The sequence below is a fragment of the Eleutherodactylus coqui genome, chromosome 9 (assembly GCF_035609145.1).
Source record: "Eleutherodactylus coqui strain aEleCoq1 chromosome 9, aEleCoq1.hap1, whole genome shotgun sequence".
Taxonomy (NCBI): domain Eukaryota; kingdom Metazoa; phylum Chordata; class Amphibia; order Anura; family Eleutherodactylidae; genus Eleutherodactylus; species Eleutherodactylus coqui.
Genome location: NC_089845.1, coordinates 107556399 through 107574135, shown reverse-complemented (window position 1 = coordinate 107574135; position 17737 = coordinate 107556399). Strand labels below are relative to the sequence as shown.

Here is a 17737-nt window from a genome sequence, read left to right as displayed (position 1 = left end):
TTGTGACAGAGAAGGTGCTTAGTAATATCCTTGTCCTCCCCTGCAAAAAATGTGTCGTCCAAATGCGGCTGCACTATACAGAACATAAACCATTGCAAGTGTCATCTTCCCCTAGTGCATTCTGTTGAAGCGTAACATCTCTAGTGTCTGCTGCCCAATGTTAGTAAGGTCACCATTAATATTTAATGGCTCTAGCTCGGCAGCAGGCAGCTCGTAAAAGTGTGTGCCTGCTATCTGTTACTGCGGTGACTTCATAGCTGCTCTGTAATTTCACCATTGGTTAATATAGCTGCCTTCTCTGACAGTTTGGGAAAGATTTCCGGGCTGTGGAATCGATGCTTCAAAGCCCAAGTTAACGCTTTCCACGGCTGAAGAATGGCAGATCCTATAGTGATAGTTTGATACTTGTAAATTGCTTTCTTCACATGGAAATTACAGGCATAGTATTATTTTAGCTGGGCTTTGTTTTCTCTTTTTTTTTTCCACCAGCAAGAAGTTATTCCTACTGACATATTCTAGTGAATTTATATGAAGATTTTTAGTTTTTACTTTATTCCTAGACTAGATGCTATTGATATTACATCTAGCATTGTAAGATTCCAGCAGGGGGGTGTCTGCTCCAGTAAGAAGGAGAAGAGGAGCGGGTATTAGTGTATCTTGACGCCACCGGAAGAGTGGGTGGCGACAAGATACAGTGTGTTCGACATGTCGGCCACAACTCCATGTCAGGTCCTGGCACTCACTAACCGCGCTTTAGGTGGCGTATGAGTGCCCTGCGTATCCGCACAGCGAGGGAGAGGTGGCACAGGGGATTTCCCAGGCGGCTGTCAGCATTCTGCAGCGGTGGGGGTGGCAGCGGCAGAGTCGCTTTCCCGTCTGCCTCCCTGCACTCACCATCGGCGCCGGATTTCGGTGGACTACCAGCGGCATCAGCGGCCGCCGCCACACTCCTGCGGTGTCTCACACCGAGTAATGGAGGCGAGCGGCGGGGACGGCTGAGCCGCTTCCCCGTCGGCCTCCCTTCACTCTGCAGCAGGTGGCGAGACACAGGGACCGGCGGACCTGCGCTCCCGACTCTCACTGAGGGAGGAAGCCAGGGGGACGCGGAGACTGCAGGCCAGCGGCGGACAATCATGGAGCTGCAGGAAAGGCAGAGCCACTTCCTCGTCACCCTCCCTTCACTGTGCAGCGCCCAGCAACACACAGGGAGTGGGGGAGCTGCGTCCCTGACTGTCATTGATGGAGGGAGGGGGACACTAAGGCAGCGGTGCAGGGGCGCAAGAGCCGCTTCCCCGTCGGCCTCCCTGCACTGTGCTGCAGCTGCCGGGGAAGCACACAGGGAGTGGGGGATCTGCGGGGCTGCAGGATGAAACTGAAAGTAAAGGAACTTCCAGCCTTGAGCCAATCGGGAGCTGGGGATGTGACAGGGGCATTACTCCTGTCAAACCCCTAGCTTCCGGTGGCGTCAAGAAACACGAATACCAGAGGAGCGCAGGGCAGGGTAGACAAGTCCTGGTAGTGGGGGACTCAATTATTAGGGAGACGGGCAGGGCACTCTGCCACAAAGAACGGTGTGTTGTCTTCCTGGCACTCGAGTTTGACACATTGCAGATCGGATTGACAAATTACTGGTGAGGATCCAGTGATCATGCTACATGTTGGCACCAATAACAAAGTTAGAGGTAGGTGGAAGGTCCTTAAAACTATTTCAGGGAACTAGGATGGGAGCTTAGGGCCAGGACCTCCAAAGTAGTGTATTCTGCAATACTACCTGTGCCACACAGGAAAGGCAGAAGGGATAAACAAATGGCTCCAGAGTTGGTGTAAGGGGGAGGGGTTTGGGTTCCTGGAGAACTGGGCTGAGCTTGCTGTCAGCTACAGGCTCTACTATAGGGATCGGCTACATCTCAATGGGGAGGGAACAGCTGTGCTAAAAAAAGAGTGACTAAAAAAAAGTGCAATTCTGTCGGGTTTTTTTTCTGATGACACTCACCACAAGGGGGTAAATAGTGCGTCACTTTAATATATCGGACTTTTATGAATGCAGCGATACCAAATAAATTTTGTTTTTGTTTTTTTTTATTGTAAATATGACAAAAAGGGGAGGGGGTTAAACTTATATTACCTTATTTTTCTTTTCTTTTTTTTAACAAAAAGAAACTTTTTAAACTGAGTCAGGAAGGAATTCCCCCCCCTGTTTGATAAGGAAAATGTTTCTTTATTTTTCTTTTTGTCTTCCTTGGAATCATTATTGGGAGGTAATAGGCTGAACTACCCTGTTTCCCCAAAAATAAGCCTTACCCTGTTTTTTCAGGATTTTCGGAGAGAGCTTGAAATATAAGTCCTAGCTGCATTACATTAAAAAGAAAAAGTAACACATTACCTAGCAGGCTTGGTCTGGGTCCTCCCTCGGCTCTCCGGAGCTCCGACGCGCTTCTTGCAGTCCTCGGCTGCCCACAGAAGATCACTTCCTGGTTACAAGATCTGTAAATCCCACATCCCACCTCTAGATATCAGTGACTCTGACTGGTTCTTGAGTGCTACATTGATTGGTTCTCAAGTGCTGCTCAGCCAATCAGAGCCATTGCTACCTGAAGGCGGGATTTATTAATTATGTAACCAGGTAGTGATCTTCTGTGGGTGGCTGAGGACTGTAAGAAGTGCGTCGGAGCTCCGTAAAGCAGAGGGAGGGACCTGGACTGAGCCTGCCAGGTAAGTATAATAAGACCTTCCCCAAAAATAAGACCTAGCACCTCTTTTGGGGCAAAAAATAATATAAGACAGTGTCTTGTTTTCAGGGAAACATGGTAGATACATATGTCTTTTTTCAGCCTAACCTACTGTGTTAGTAAATTGTCTCTTATAAGAAACCTGTCACACTGAACACAGAGTCCTACTTGCAGGACACATGTTATAGAGCAGGAGGACCTGAGCAGATTGATATATAGTATTGTGGGAAAAGATTCAGTATAACTTGTATTTTATTCATTTGAATCCCTACTAAGTCGGGCCTTAGGAGTCCAGTGGGCGGTCCTCTCAGTGATTGACATAGAAGGCTATTGTTGACTAATAAGACCACCCACTGGACTCCTAAGGGCTAAAGTAGTAGGGGTTTAAGTGAATAGAATATAAGTTATACTAACTCATTTCCCACAAAACTATATATCACTCTAATCTGCTTCTCCTGACTACATGTTGGACTGCACATTCACCAGCTTTCTTTTAAAGAACTTCCCATAGATCTGTATTAAAGGGAACTTGTCTCCTCGGATCAGCACCATAAACTAAATTATGGTGATCAGGAAGGTGATGGGGGCCGGGGGATGCCATATTTATATTTTCCTGGTCTCCCTTTCCCACTCTGACAGACGGGGAAGTCCGCATGCAGTCTGAAAATCTGATTATTATCGGACCGCTATGTGGGAGCTGTCCTATATACTTCATGGTGAGCGGTCTGAAAAAAATCACCGGTGGGAATGGGGGAGAAGGCAAGTATATTGACAAAGGACCTCCCCAAACAGCACATTTACATTATGGTGCTGTTTCAAATTGACAGGTTCTCTTTAAAGCCAATTTTTGTGTCTTAATGAAGAACGTACTTCATTATATTCCCATTTTGACTTGGTATTGGAAGTTGCTGAGATGATTGTTTTTCTCCCTTTGGATGTGTCCCCATGCCAACACTTCCTGCTTTACCAGCTCAGTGTTTTCTGTAGGGCTATATGGTTTCACAGCAATCTGTCATGATGCAACCTACATATTTCTTGTACAAATAAGGGCATGAAGAATCTGCCGATTGGTTGCTTCAAAGTACAGAAAGTATTTTCTTGGAAAACAAAGACACAGAAACAGAAGCTGAGACAGGAAGAAGTATTAAGCAATATTTGTCATACAGTTCAAACACTTGGCAGGAGCTAATGTACAACTTCTAATAATCCACGTGGCCGTACCATGTTCATTTTTGCACTCAAGACTTTTTTTTTCCAGCTATCCTTGTAACTTATGTCCATAAAAAATACACTGCTCAAAAAATTAAAGGTACTCTGTCCGGTCAGGCTGCTATTACACGAGCACCATAAATGCTTGTATTATAACACTACCTGTCGGGCTGCACTTGCAAGTAAAAGGTTCAGCTCGGCAATTTCGGAAAAATAATAGCAGCCTTAAGGGTGCTTTACCCAGGACGTTTACTGCCCGAATTCTCACGGGAAACAGCAAGTTCAGGCAATAATCGTCCTGTGTACACGCGGCCCCAACAGGGCACTGAGCGAGAAATCAAGCAACTATTGGCCCAGGTAAATAAAAGCCGCTCAATGTTTGACCTACTCCTATTTACTGTGAATGGAGGCGGACAGTCCGGAACAATCCTATCCTGTCCGCCTTCATTCACTTGAACGACTATTGCTCCTCTGTAAGCACAGAAGAGATAGTTGGGCAGCAGTCCCGTGAGACTAATGTCCGTGTTATGTATGTACCCAACAGTAGTCCCAGGTAAAGGGACCTTTTAGGAAGCAGAAGCAATTGTGAATCAGTTTCACCTGATTTGGGGCAAATGAAAGTGGCAACAGGTGTGCTGGAGAGACCACAGCAAAACCACGCCCAAAAATGGAGCAGTTTTGTGGATGGTGGCCACAGACAGTTACTCTCTGACATTACTGGTAACATGAGGCAGTACCTGCAGCTCAGTCAGGTTGTACAAGTAGTCCTGCTCCTCCAGGATGGCAAGAGGGCTTGCTTGGTCTCCCAACACAGTCCCAAGACCATGGAGCAGATCCAAGGACACGGGCTGTTGCATGAGAACTGGACAGGGATGTAGAAGGGCATCAACCCTGCATCAGGATGGGTATCTGCTCCTCTGTGCAAGGAGGAACAGGAGGACTACCAGAGCCCAACAAAAGGAACTGCAGTGGGCTACTGGTCCGCATGACCAAACCGTCTCCATGGGGGCCTGATGCCCTGTAGTAGGACCTGAGTCACAGCTTGATTGGCATTCTTCATAGAACATCAGAACTGACATGTCCACCATTTGCACCCTGTTCTCTTCACAATTGAGTAGGCTCCCACTGTGTGCATGTGACAGACCCGAAAGAGTCCGGTGACGACGTGACCATTATCTGATGTAGGATTTAAGGGGGCCCTTAATGTATTTTTGAGCAGTGTATCTGAATTCTGGCTCTTGCAGTGATGGGAGGCTTTTATTTGGGTAACGGGAGAGGAGTGCGGTGTGGGCTTCATGATGGAGAGGTGGGACACTGTTCTTGTCAGAATACTCCAGGGGGCGACTTCAGAGCACATTAAATATATGGTTTTATCTCCATTCATTGTATTTTTATGATCATGCCGATTCATGGCTTTCATTTCTGGACAGGTTAGTGATGACTATCATTTCCTAGCTCCTCCGTAAAGTGTAACCTTTAAGAATGTAAACCTCTTGAGCCATCAGGTTAACGCTCAGCATATTTTCCTTTTTGTCTTCCAGGCATTCATAAACACAGCAAAAGAAATTTACGAAAAAATTCAAGAAGGTGTCTTTGACATTAATAATGAGGTAATCTTCTTATTTACATGTGTTGGATGTGCACGGGCGTGTATGTTTGTAAACTGCAGTCACAATAGTAAAAAGGGCTTCCTCCAGGACTAAAGTATGTTCCAGAAACTGCACCATATCGGCCTATGGGGGGTGGGTGATAGTCATCTGATTGGAGATGTGTTGCACCTACTTGTGGGAAAACGGCAGACCCCTTTTTTCTAGTTTTGAACAACCCCTTTTAAACGAGCTGTACTAAGATATGAAGTTGTCACTTATCCATAGAATGGGGGATTACTTTAATTGGTGGAGGTCCAACTGCTCAGTCCTCCACCAATCCCAGAAATGAGGGTCCCGAAGGTCCATTTATGCAAGGAGCTGAGGATGTGTGTGCATGTTGCCCCTCCATTAATTTTAGTGATAACACCAGAGATTACAAAGCGCATGTGCTCAGCAATTTTTGGTGTTGTCATTGAAGCTAATGGAAACATGATGAGCATCTTCCATGCCATTCATGTGGGCAACTTCAGGAACCCTATTGTTGGGATCAGTGGGGGTCCCAGCAGTCAGACCCCAGTGATCATAAAATTATGCCGTATTCTGTGGATAGGAGTTCACTTTATATCTTTATGCAAGCCCTTTAATATATGGCATACTAGACCAGTGTAATAGGATTATGCATGCTGTCCTTTACTTTTATGGGGGGGCAATGACTTATAGACGTTCTGTCAATAAAAGTAAAGCTCTATTGTTAAGACCCCCATACACCTGCAACAACTGTTGGTTGAGTGATCGTTCATCCCACAGCTGTTTCCCCCAGCTTTCTCATACCCACCAATGTTCAACTTGGCCAAGTCCTCTGTGTGCTTAGGGAATTAAAAAGTAGCTGCACTATCTAAAAACTTTTGACATGTCAGAGTGACATGACAAAAGTTTAGATCAGTGGGGACTGTGTGCTAAGACCCCCACTGATCAATCAAATGAAGGGGCTGCAGCACTCGGACAAGTGCTATGCCCCTTTGGCTGTCTTCACTGCCTGCTTGCTCCTCAGCAGCTCGTGACAGACTTAGACATCTGTGCGTATCAGCATCTGGATCCTCACTGATCAAAAGTTTTTACATGTCGCTCTAACATTTCACAAGTAGAGATGACCGAGCATCAGTCTTGTCGAGTAACTGATTACTTGTCCGAGCACCATGCGGGGGGGGGGGGGGGGGGGGGGGGAGCAAGAGAGAGATGTCTTCCAACCCCCCACCACCACCCCCCCACCCCGCATGGTGCTCGGTCGAGTAATCAGTTACTCGACAAGACTGATGCTCAATCGAGCAACAGCCTTAAACGAGCGTGCTTGCTCTTCTCTAGTCACAACCCTCTAAACAGTGCAGCTACTCTTTAAGCCATAGTCAGACAGCTCTGGCGGCGGCTTATCTTTTTGGGAACAAAAGGATCAGGCGTTGAAATTCAATGTCCCTGATCTTTCTTTCTCCTGACCTCATCTGTAAGGGAAAAAGCTATGTGACCCGCTCCCCACGGGACACGATAAAGAGTCGTCTGACCTCACTGCTATAGGCAGGTTGGGACGATTAAACTCCTGTGTTTGGGTAATTCTTGGCTTGTCATCCACCGTCATGAATAGTTGTATTCCTTTACCCCTTCAGTACTTTTCTGAGACTTTCCTGCTGGTAACTGCTTCTGCCTACAGTACAAGCCGTAATGTAACATGTGCCTGATCGCCTCTCTCATGGGCTGTCACTTTTGTATCACAAGGCCTGAGATTGCAGAGGAGTTCTTGTTTGTCTATTGGGTGAGCGAAGTGCTGCTTAGTGGTGACGGGATGGTGGAGCTGCCGGTTCTGTAACAAGCGGTTTATATAATAATGATCCTCTAATGTTGGCTTCACACTACATCTCTGCACCCTGAAAAGGTACTCGGAAAAGGGGAGGGGGAAGTTAGAAAAAGAATACCTCTTTAAAACCGGTTGCAACAGGATGTCAATCATGATACATCCTGTTGGCATTGATATCTATAGTAAAATAAAACGTAGAGAAAAAACCCAGAATCTGTTGTATATCCTGTTGAACAGGACAGAAGCAACCTGCATGGGTCTTACCTGCTTTTGTTTTCGTCACTTTTGTAAATGAGTTGCATAACTCTGAAGCCCCAGCTAATATTTACAACACAATTCGCAAAGGGGCCCCATAAACACAGTGTTGTATTTACGGGAAAGACCTGGTATAAATGCAGTAAGTAATCGGTGTTAGCATGCACTTCAAGGAAACCTGTTATGAGGTTGTCCACACAACGGAGCGGAATACCCCAAGAGGCGCTGATGTTTTAGACATATATTTTACTCAGAGCAAACCTAGTTTGCAGGGCAGCCGGGGAAGGGAGAAGAGTCAGTCTGGAGAGGGTGGGGGGCTTCCTGCCAGGTTGTCCTCATCCCAATCAGGTAATGTGTCCGGTCTCTACACACAAAGACAAGACCTGCCAATAAACCTGGTCTGGGTACTTCTCTGTTGTCAAAAAGTTGCAAATTTTTGCTCAACTCAGGTTTTACACAAAAATGTTGCTACTTTTTACTGTTCTACACTTCTTACACCGGTTTCCAAAGTTGCTAGAAAAGAGGACATCATCTGAGTGGAGTGAGGTTTTTAGACAGATTAGGGAAATGAGAGTTTTTAAAAAGTTGCTAAATTTGTCACAACTAGAGATGAGCGAGCGTACTCGCTAAGGCTAGTGCCTTGTGCGAGTACCTGCCTGCTTGTGTCAAGATTCGGGTGCCGGCGGGGGAGAGCGGTGAGTTGCGGGAGTGAGCAGGGAGGAGCGTGGGGGAGAGAGTGAGAGAGAGATATCTACCCTCTCTCCCCAGCACCAACCCTCTTCCCCCAGCACCAACCCCCCCCCCCCGCGTTCCTCCCCGCCGGCACCCGAATTTTTAGAGACTAGTGGGCAGGTACTCACATAAGGCACTACTCGCTCGAGTAGTTCGCCTTAGCGAGTACGCTCGCTTATCTCTAGTCACAACCTCAGTTTAGTAGCTGGATGGCATATAAAGTGACTGCACATTTCTAGGCCTATTTAAATATGCGAAAGATGTATTCTCTGCATGCAGCATTTGATGAATTTGTCACAAATGATGGCAGTATGGCCTCCAGCAAAACAGACTAAAAAAAAGAAACGCACATGATCACTTCCCCACTTTTTTCCGGAAGTGCTGCAGTGTTTTATAGTAGAACATAGTTTTCAGTGATGTACTTGCCTATTGGGATGTTATGTGGCCCGTGGTTCGGACAGTGTAGAACTCTTGACAGGTTCCCTTTTGAGGCTTGGCTTGAAGAGTAGCAGATATGTGTAGGTACTGCTATGTATAGGATTATTGCATCCACACATAACACAACACATGACCAAAATCTGGATATCTCATCAAAACTCTCTCCGTAGTGCAGCGTCAGGCTGAGGCCCAACAATGTGGTAACTGCCTGCGGCCAATACCCCACCTACCCTCGTCAGACAGTCTGTATGATTTATGACTGCGATATCCTGGAGACATGGCCTCTGCCATGTGTGGTTACGGCATTGAGGGGCCACAGGCTTTGCACATTTACAGTCAATAGACTAATATTTGGGAAAGAAGATATTTTAAACAGATATTTTTTCTTTCCCTCTGAACTGTAATTGTAACATGAGGGCATCCTCTACATCTAGAGGAAAGAAGGTTTCTGCACAACATAGAAGGGGGTTCTTTACTGTAAGAGCAGTGAGACTGTGGAACTCTCTGCCTGAGGACCTAATGATGGCGAACTCACTAAAAGAGTTCAAGAGAAGCCTGGAGGCCTTTCTTGAGTGTAAAAATATGATGTTATAGTTAGTAAATTGCATTGGAGGCAATGAAAGTCTATGGACTTGCACTCTTTCTTTTCCACCTGTGTTGGAGCTGCGAGGGGATATCCGTATAAAACGCAGGAGAAATAAATCGCAGCATGCTCTATTTCTCTCCATTTTATACAGATCCCTTGAAGGGCTGCGAATTGAAACGCTGCCCCCCTGCAATGCCTGGACAGTGTTTATTACGGAGCGGGGAACTTGAAAAAAAGTCACACTGCGCATGTCCGTGACATCAGAATCTTGGGCATGCGCAGGGCCTATCGCAGCCCCTACTCAATCTCTGACTGTTCTTCTGCCATAAGAACTTAGGAGCTGTGGTGAGTACAACAATGCGAGACTCTCAGCGTTGTACTCATACACCCATGTGAACGAGCCCTCTCTCTTAGCCCATCATGAACAAGGAGGCTCAGGATGAGCAATGTTTATAGATGGCTTGAAGATTGCTTTAGTGTTCAAAATTCTGCTGGCCGATTCCAGCCAATCAGGAGGCTGGAATCGGCACATGTGATGGGGGGGGCGGAGCTACGCGATGACGCGTACAAGGGGCGGAGCCAAAACGCAGCTGCTGCCGAGCCGAAGGGAGAAGACCCATCTGCGCAAGCGCGTCTAAAAAAAGCAAGAAGACACCGAAATTAGACGGAGCCATGGAGACGGGGACGCCAGCAACGGAGCAGGTAAGTGAATAACTTCTGTATGGCTCATATTTAATGCACAATGTATATTACAAAGTGCATTAATATGGCCATACAGAAGTACTTAACCCCACTTGCTTTCGCGAGACAACCCCTTTAAGTACAGATTGCAAAGTTGTGCCCTTGTAACTGCAATTAGTGGAGGCTCCTTGGATAGCTTTCCAATGACCTTATTGTGCGTCCGACGTTTTCTGTACCATTTTGGCGGTATTTAAAGTTGGGGTTTTGATTATGCAGTGTAAGACAAAATTCTGCATTACTGTTCAGTAATATCCGGGGCTGTGGAGTTAGAGTCCTAGTCAGAGTCCCATCTTGGTGGAGTCGGTAGAAATGGACCGAACCGTAACACGGGCTTATAATTCAATGCAGAATTTGTTACATATTTCCTTTCCTAGGAAAGTATTGAAATGTCCTATAAATGTGTTCTATTCCTCTAAGCCCCTGTTTACCAAAAACCATTACCAAACCAGTCGTATATGAAGGAGTCCGAGTCTGAGGTTTGGCTTCCCGACTCCACAGCCCTTGTGGCTTTATCTACTCTTGTCTGAATAAAGCGAACATAAGCGATAGTAGTTCTGTAAACACGGCCACCAACAGGGCGATAACCAATAATTTTTTCGCTAGTCGTTTCCGGTGACCTGAAAATAGTCGCTGGTTAACTGCTTATCAGCCGATGTAGACAGGCAGTCATTTCTTTCAAGGACTGGTCAATAAACTTTGTGGGGAGGCGTGTGCTTCGGCAACCACAAACAGGAGCAACAATCGCTTTGTGCAATGCGTGAATTCCGAGGAGAAAACCCGTAGGATGTGCGATCGTACCCGAACACGTTCAGTTGCCGGAGTGTCGGCCCATAGATGCATGACATGAGATGAAACACTTGGGAATAGCCACAAGGAGGTGCACTGGAGGCACTCTCCGAACATTTGGGATGTGTGCGTGGGTCAGGGGTTGCAGACGTTGGCAGGGCATTGTGGGAAAGCTTCGGCAGCCCTGCAGCTGCTTACACTACATGTGGCCTGTGAGTAAATGGAGGACTTAAATTTCAAGCACTAGCTGTTGTTAAAGCACGGATACTACAAGGGTCGCCACCTGGCTCAGCGCTCGCTGCCATAGGACTTGTTCCCTTTTGTTTTCCCTTTTTGAGACAAGATTGACTGCTGGTTTTGGATCATTAACAGTTTGCAGTCTGTTCAAATACATTTCCCCCCAGAGTTTACTGTTTCTAGTGAGATCTTTGAAGTTTCTTTGTGAGTCCGCCTCTATTCTCTTAGCATTTATTATCCATTTGCTCTGAATGAAATCATTATGCTAATACAGCGTAGAGCTTGTAATAACTCATTTATCGTTAGCAAGCGATTCTCCGTCTCATCTCCGTCTCCTCTGGAACCTGTTGTTCAGCACAGTGTGTGGAGCCGGAGTGACAAACCCCCAGCCGGAGCGCTTCACAAACTTTGCTTCAAACTTTTTGTCATGGCAGCTATTGTGTCCTCTTACCAGGTAAATGATGTCTTTACATTTGCTATTAAAGGGAACGCATCACCAGAAAATTACATATGTCTAAATCCGATTTTTAGTCTGCACGCTGGTATTTCCTGCTCTCTGGGGTTCGCTTACTAGTTCTGTTGTAATATACTGGATTAGAATGATGACATTACCATCAGATGGCATAGGAGTTCCGGAGGCCGTACGCCTTAGATGTTTGCCGAACGCTCGTATGGCGGACCGATATCTCGCCTGTACTCCCCACGCATACACGCTCAGCCAATTCTGTATGTGCTCTGACTGCAGAGAAAGCTCATTGACTTACTCCTCTTGCGGCAGCTTATCTCCTGAGATCAAAAGGATTGGACAGTTGAAAGCCAACAGCCAGTTCGTTACGATATTTCCGAAAACTGCCAAGTACAAGCACTCGGCATACTCATGTGGTGTCATAGAAATTAATGGAGTCGTGGCACGCATGCATGTCTCCTCTTTATTCAAGCAAACCCCACCAGAGCATCTGGTTCCCAGTTGTTGGGCCCCCACCATTTATAAAGTTATTCCTTATCTTGTGGATAGAGATTAACTTTAGAATATGGTACAACCCCTTTTAAAGGGTGTTACATTTGAGAAATTTATTACATATTGAAATTCAATAGCTGCCGGTTCCACTTTCCAGAGAAGGGGGGTCCCCTTCTCAACACTATTCAAACTACAGAAAGGAAGAGACCACGCATGCCGGTAGCTCGCTGCGTTGTAGTTTAGTTTGTGAGTTGCTGAAATTACTGTTTTTCACGTACTCCCCTAAGGCTATTGGCACACAGCCATTGCTGCAACTTGCGCCCTAGCGACTTAGGTGCAACTCACAATGGACAGCACACAGATACCTGTCAATGTGCTATCTAATGTACACGGCTTTAGCTCAGGATGAGCCCCAGCTCCTTTTTTTGAACTTTATGATGTACTCAGCCTTAGTTCTCCCAGTTCATAGTTTCCTCAATGATGAGGCAGAGCGCTTTATTAGCGCTCTGCCTGATCATTAAGGAAGCCGTAAGAAGATTCTGGTGCAGCCAGGCCATTCTGACTATGGACTACAAGATGCAATAACTTTTTACCAAGCCTTTTTTTCTGAAGTGTTCATAAGGTCCATAACATACGGAACATACTTGTAAATGAAACTACAGTGAAATTCACAACACATTCCCTTTTATTTATAGTTCATATAATGGAGCACAGCGCTTGCAGGAATTCAGATTCCCGCAGTGACCCTCCTGATGCCACCAGTTGATTTTATAGAAGCAATTTAGGTACAGCCCCTCTGCTCACGGCACTCACAGAATACAGACTGCCACATTTGCATTGCTTTTGGTTGCCATACTCTCTCACAACCTCTTTACAAAGTCATTTCATGAGGAATTGATGGACATTTCCACCAATATAATCCTCGCTATCGGCAGGCAGGAAACTCCTCTTCACCAGGCGAGACGAGCGTTATTGTTGCTTAGCAATGGCTTTAGTGAGAGCCGTGAACTGCGCAACAATGGATCTTTTTTTACGGCAGCACAATTGATCGAGATCAATGGTTATTTTGTTCTTTGCTGGTCATTCCCTTTTTTGCACGGCCTTAAGTGTTTTACGACCATTTGAAAACAAGCGAATGGTAGCAATAATTGGCCAGTGTAATTGAGCTTTTCCATGAAGTGATCCAGTAATAGATGGCCCCGGTGCAAATGTTCAGCTTGTGTCCCACACCAACGCCACGTATCACCAAATGAATTTATATATGTATTTAATTACGTACATATAATAGTATTTTCAACCACATGTGTAATGAGTAGTGACTGGTAAAGTTCTGACGCTGTCCTGGTTGGTGATGGGCAGTTATGGGGCACTGTGTTGTGTCACCCACTCCATGTAAACAGGCAGTTATTCATCTTTGAATGGATGCCAGCGGCTGGAAGAGATCTCTGGTGCGCTCCACCACCATTTACTGGATGAGTATTACTCCTGTGGGAAAGCACAGGAGCGATGGTTGTCCAGGGTAAAACTACTCGAAGTCTGGAAATGTGGTGTTTGGCAGAAGGCAGGTGGCACAGTAGGCGTTACTCACCCCATGCTATATGTCCAGAAGTCCTGGGGAAGGAGTCCCTCTTCCTGTTGCCTCGCTTCAGCAAGGTTTGTTCACAGCTGCCGGTCAGGGCTTGTCCATAACTTTCAGGTTGCATTGATGGTTCTCTTTATTTGACCACCAATGCAGCACTAGTGGCCTGGACAGCATGAATTTTACAAGTGGGCTCTGTGGGCACCTGCGGTCAATGTCCTCTCTAAGCCTTGGCAGCTGCTGAGCAATTAAAGAGGTGGGCAGTGTTCCATCAAAGGTGGGCAATCTGAAAACCAAACATATAATTTATCTAATAGTGTCGGCCATTTATCTCCCTCTTAAGAAACAGCATGCTATTTGGTTAGAGGAAGAGAGTGGGGTGGGCTGCACTTCAGTCGGGGGCCTTTTAGACCAGCTGATTCTCTTTTGAATGACTCAGTGGCGTCTCCGTTGGCCTGTTTGCAGTCGTGCAACCTGTTTAATAGGCTAATGCATTGTTAGCGCATTCAAATGAGAATTGTTCAGTCTCTGTATAAGCGAAAGAGAGGGACTGAACGAGCGCTGTTTAAATCGAACAATACGCGAACGAGCCAACGGTGAGTTTTAGGACTACATAAAATAAACGACAAATGAAAAGCGAACGATTCCCGTTGGTCATTCGGTCGTTGGCTCACATTTAGATTGAACAATTATTGTTCACTTTCACTCGTTTGAACGATTTTTTTGAATGATAGTCGTTACATCTAAAAGCGCCCTAATAGGGGAATTTGGCCAACAGGATGAAAAAAAAACAGATGTACACTGACCCAACAGAGGTCAATAGGCGCTTTAGGAATCCTGCCGTCCAGTAGGTGGCGCTGCAGATGTATTGTTTCATCTTTTCATTTGCATATTTCCCAGAGATGCATGGAAGCCTTATAAGTCTCCTCACACACCTTTTAGGTGTCTCCTTAAGGAAAAACGATACCATCCTGAGCCAGATTATATATATTACATATAAATCTTCATCATTTCAATGTATATTTTTAGCATTGGTGGATGGTACTTGCTGCCTTCTAGTGCTGCCCTAACTACTCGGGGACAGTAGTGATGACTGACTCACCCCCAGAACCCTCGGTCCGCTTCATTCTCTTCCTACTACACCCAGAGGAGTATGAGGAGTGAGCGCTGGCAGCTCCTTCTCCTAGCCTGACCTCTTTAAATGCAGAGATGAAAGTAGGAAGTACCGTCTCTACTGTGCGGGAGCTGGATATACGGAGTGGGGGGATCAGAAGCTGCGTGCCGCACAGTTTAGGGGGGACACCGCCTACCACCCCTATAGCTTCCCCACTGGTAATAGATACCTACAGTAATTTTTCCTTGATGAACCTCCTATAATAAAATTGCTCTTAGTGCTCTTCTTTATTAGGGTGCTCCAACATGTCCCTTCACGTTACAGCTTATATTATGGAATTGCATTATGAGCAGTTCTCTACTGTAAGATAATCATAGGGCTTGTCCTGTAGGGAGCGATTCTGCGGTTTACTATAGGGGATTCCTTCTATTTAATGTTGCCATTTCTTTTACAATACTAGTGGAATAGTAGAATGTTCTTATATTGTGCGCTCCATGCACATCGATAGCATCAGATTAATGTCAATGTGCTCTAGCCCTTAAAGTGATTATCAAGTTAGCTGCAGGAATATCCTCTCAGCACGGAGACACACAGAGCCTCTAATATCCTGTCATCTGTTTGTTCTATAGCTGCGTGCCGTCCCCTCCCCTTTCCCTTCCCCTACTGCTCTCTTTCACACAGTTTCCACGTCCTTCTCGCTTGCCATCTTTATTATCTCACCTTCTGTTTCTTTCCTCCTTCCTGTGCGTTCGTTCACCGTTGGCAGTGCAGCAAGGAGGGAAGAGCGAGCTCCACAGAGGAGGAGCACAGAACCCACGGGGCGAGAGTAGCCTTATGGGAAGGACATGTACGAGGGTCACTGCGAAGCTTTAATCACCCCAGCTAATAGCCAGGGAATTTTGTAGCCGTGCAACAGATGGCAGCAGAAGGGGCAGTCTGACAAAATGGCATCAGAACTTTGGACACCCTTTTATGTCAATGGTGTGGAATTTGAATTCCACAATGCAGGAGAAAATGTGACCCATTGACATTAATCGCGCTTGCTGAAGGTTTACAGAGACCAAACAGTGGCACGCTAAAGCGGTGAGCGGCGCGGTTCAATAGTGGCGACAGCAAAGTGAAAAACAAGCAACAGTTGGATGATAATTCATTCGCTCATCGTTGGTCTATTTTATGCAGATGTACAAGTCCATCGTTCAGTCGTTTGCAAGTGATTTTGTGTAAAAGGTGACTGTCGTTCCAATTCATTGGCCCTCTGGAAGATCAGCGATCGAGTGAACAAGCCAATGACGAAAAATGTGAACGATTATCGAAGTGTGTAAACTGATGGTATTTTAAAGCAAACGATGGCCGCTGTTCTCTCACTCAGACAAGCAATGTGTATAAGGACCTTTACGCAGCTCTCTGGTTAGAATCCATTCATGCAGATGATCTATTGCCGTACCGCCAGCACCCACCTCTGATGTCTAATAAGACAGGGCACATTCATTTCTGAGCGGCCCTCATATTGGTAATGTCCCTGGTACTCTCAGGATATGGGACATGATGCTGTTCCAGTGTCTTAGGGTACGATGGGAATAATTTCTAGATATTCAGGAACGACCAGTTACTTACACTCCCCATTTTAATATTTTCGCACCCCTTTTCTCTACACTTTTCTTTGCTTAGGTTGGTTCTATATTGGAAGATTTTCTGTTCAGTAACAAGCGCCGTTCCACAATGTAGCATGTCATAGCGGTCCCTACTGCCGTTTATATGCATCAGAACATTGCTAGTAAGGGGGTGAGCGATGGTCTGCTACAAGCGTTCATGCACATACAGTTTGTGTTTGTCAGCAGCACTTCCCCCGTTTACATGGGGAGATGGGCCATCGATGAGTGAGCATTCTTTTGCCTGCACAAACTGTGCTTGTGTATTGGCTGATCTCGGAAAGGTTTATCATGTTCATTCCCAATCACTGGTCTATGTAAAAGGGTCTTTAGTCTTGGCTTTTTCACTATTTTACTTTGCTGTCATGTTGACATAAAGAGTCTAACATTGACTTGCAGGAATGCCGCCTTCCTATAGGTGGCGCTGCAGAGGTATTGTTCCATCTTCCCTATTTGCATATTTCCCCAAAGAGCAAAGATGGCCTTTTAAGTCTCCTCTCATCTTCTAGGTGCTCTCCTTAAGTAGAGATGATGCCCTTCCTGACCCACATCACAGACCTCTCACTAGCAAAGCCAGAAACCTACCGCACACTGATGAGGGGCAAAAACCTGAAACGGCTGTCTGTGTGTAGTTGGCCTGGCTTTGGCTTACAATTCCCAGTCATTGTTATAAGGCTTGTCTACAAAAGTCGAACATTGACTTGCAGGGATGCTGCCTTCCAATAGGTGGTGCTGCAGAGGTACTGCTCCATATTCCCTATTTGCATATTTCCCAGAAGAGCATAAATGGCCTCATAGGTTTCCTCACTGTCTTCCTAGGTGCACTCATTAAGGCCCCCTGTCCACGGGTGAGTCGGAATATCGACACCTGGGAGCAGGAGAGACAACTGTCAGTTCTCTGCGGTGACCCTGTCTGACAGACAGGCTCACCGCGGCAAATCGCAGCATGCTATGATTCTCCGCTCGTGGACAGGGGACTGTGCTTTCTATAGCAACGCTCTGGAAACCGTGCATTGCATTACTTGCAGATGGATTATCGCCGCGTGGACAGGAGCCCTAAGGAGAGACTATACCCTTCCTGAACTTCGTCATCGGCCTCACTAGCCAAGCCAAAAACTTACTACACACTGATTAGGGGCAAACACCCTGAAACAGCTGTCTGTGTATGGATTTCTAGCTTTTGGTTTTCAATTCCCAGTTATTGTTATTAAGACTTGTATAGAGAGTCTGACATTGACTTGCAGGAATGCTGCCTTCCAATAGGTGGCGCTGCAGAGGCATTGTTCCAT

The 17737-nt window shown here is 46.1% G+C and overlaps 1 protein-coding gene and 1 long non-coding RNA gene across 2 annotated transcripts in view; one reads left to right on the top strand and one right to left on the bottom strand.

The window, feature by feature from the left end:
• The window catches only part of RAB2A (RAB2A, member RAS oncogene family), a 91516-nt gene that overhangs the window by 66945 nt on the left and 6834 nt on the right, over nt 1-17737 (top strand). The window contains exon 7 of the mRNA XM_066578292.1: nt 5480-5548. Within this exon, the coding sequence (XP_066434389.1) occupies nt 5480-5548 (69 nt within the window). The remainder of the gene's footprint in view (nt 1-5479; nt 5549-17737) is intronic.
• LOC136578828 (uncharacterized) lies at nt 13504-15645 on the bottom strand. The gene is made up of 3 exons (XR_010786665.1): nt 15520-15645; nt 13695-13971; nt 13504-13591 (listed from the first exon to the last, which is right to left on the bottom strand). It is a non-coding gene; the product is annotated as an uncharacterized lncRNA (long non-coding RNA).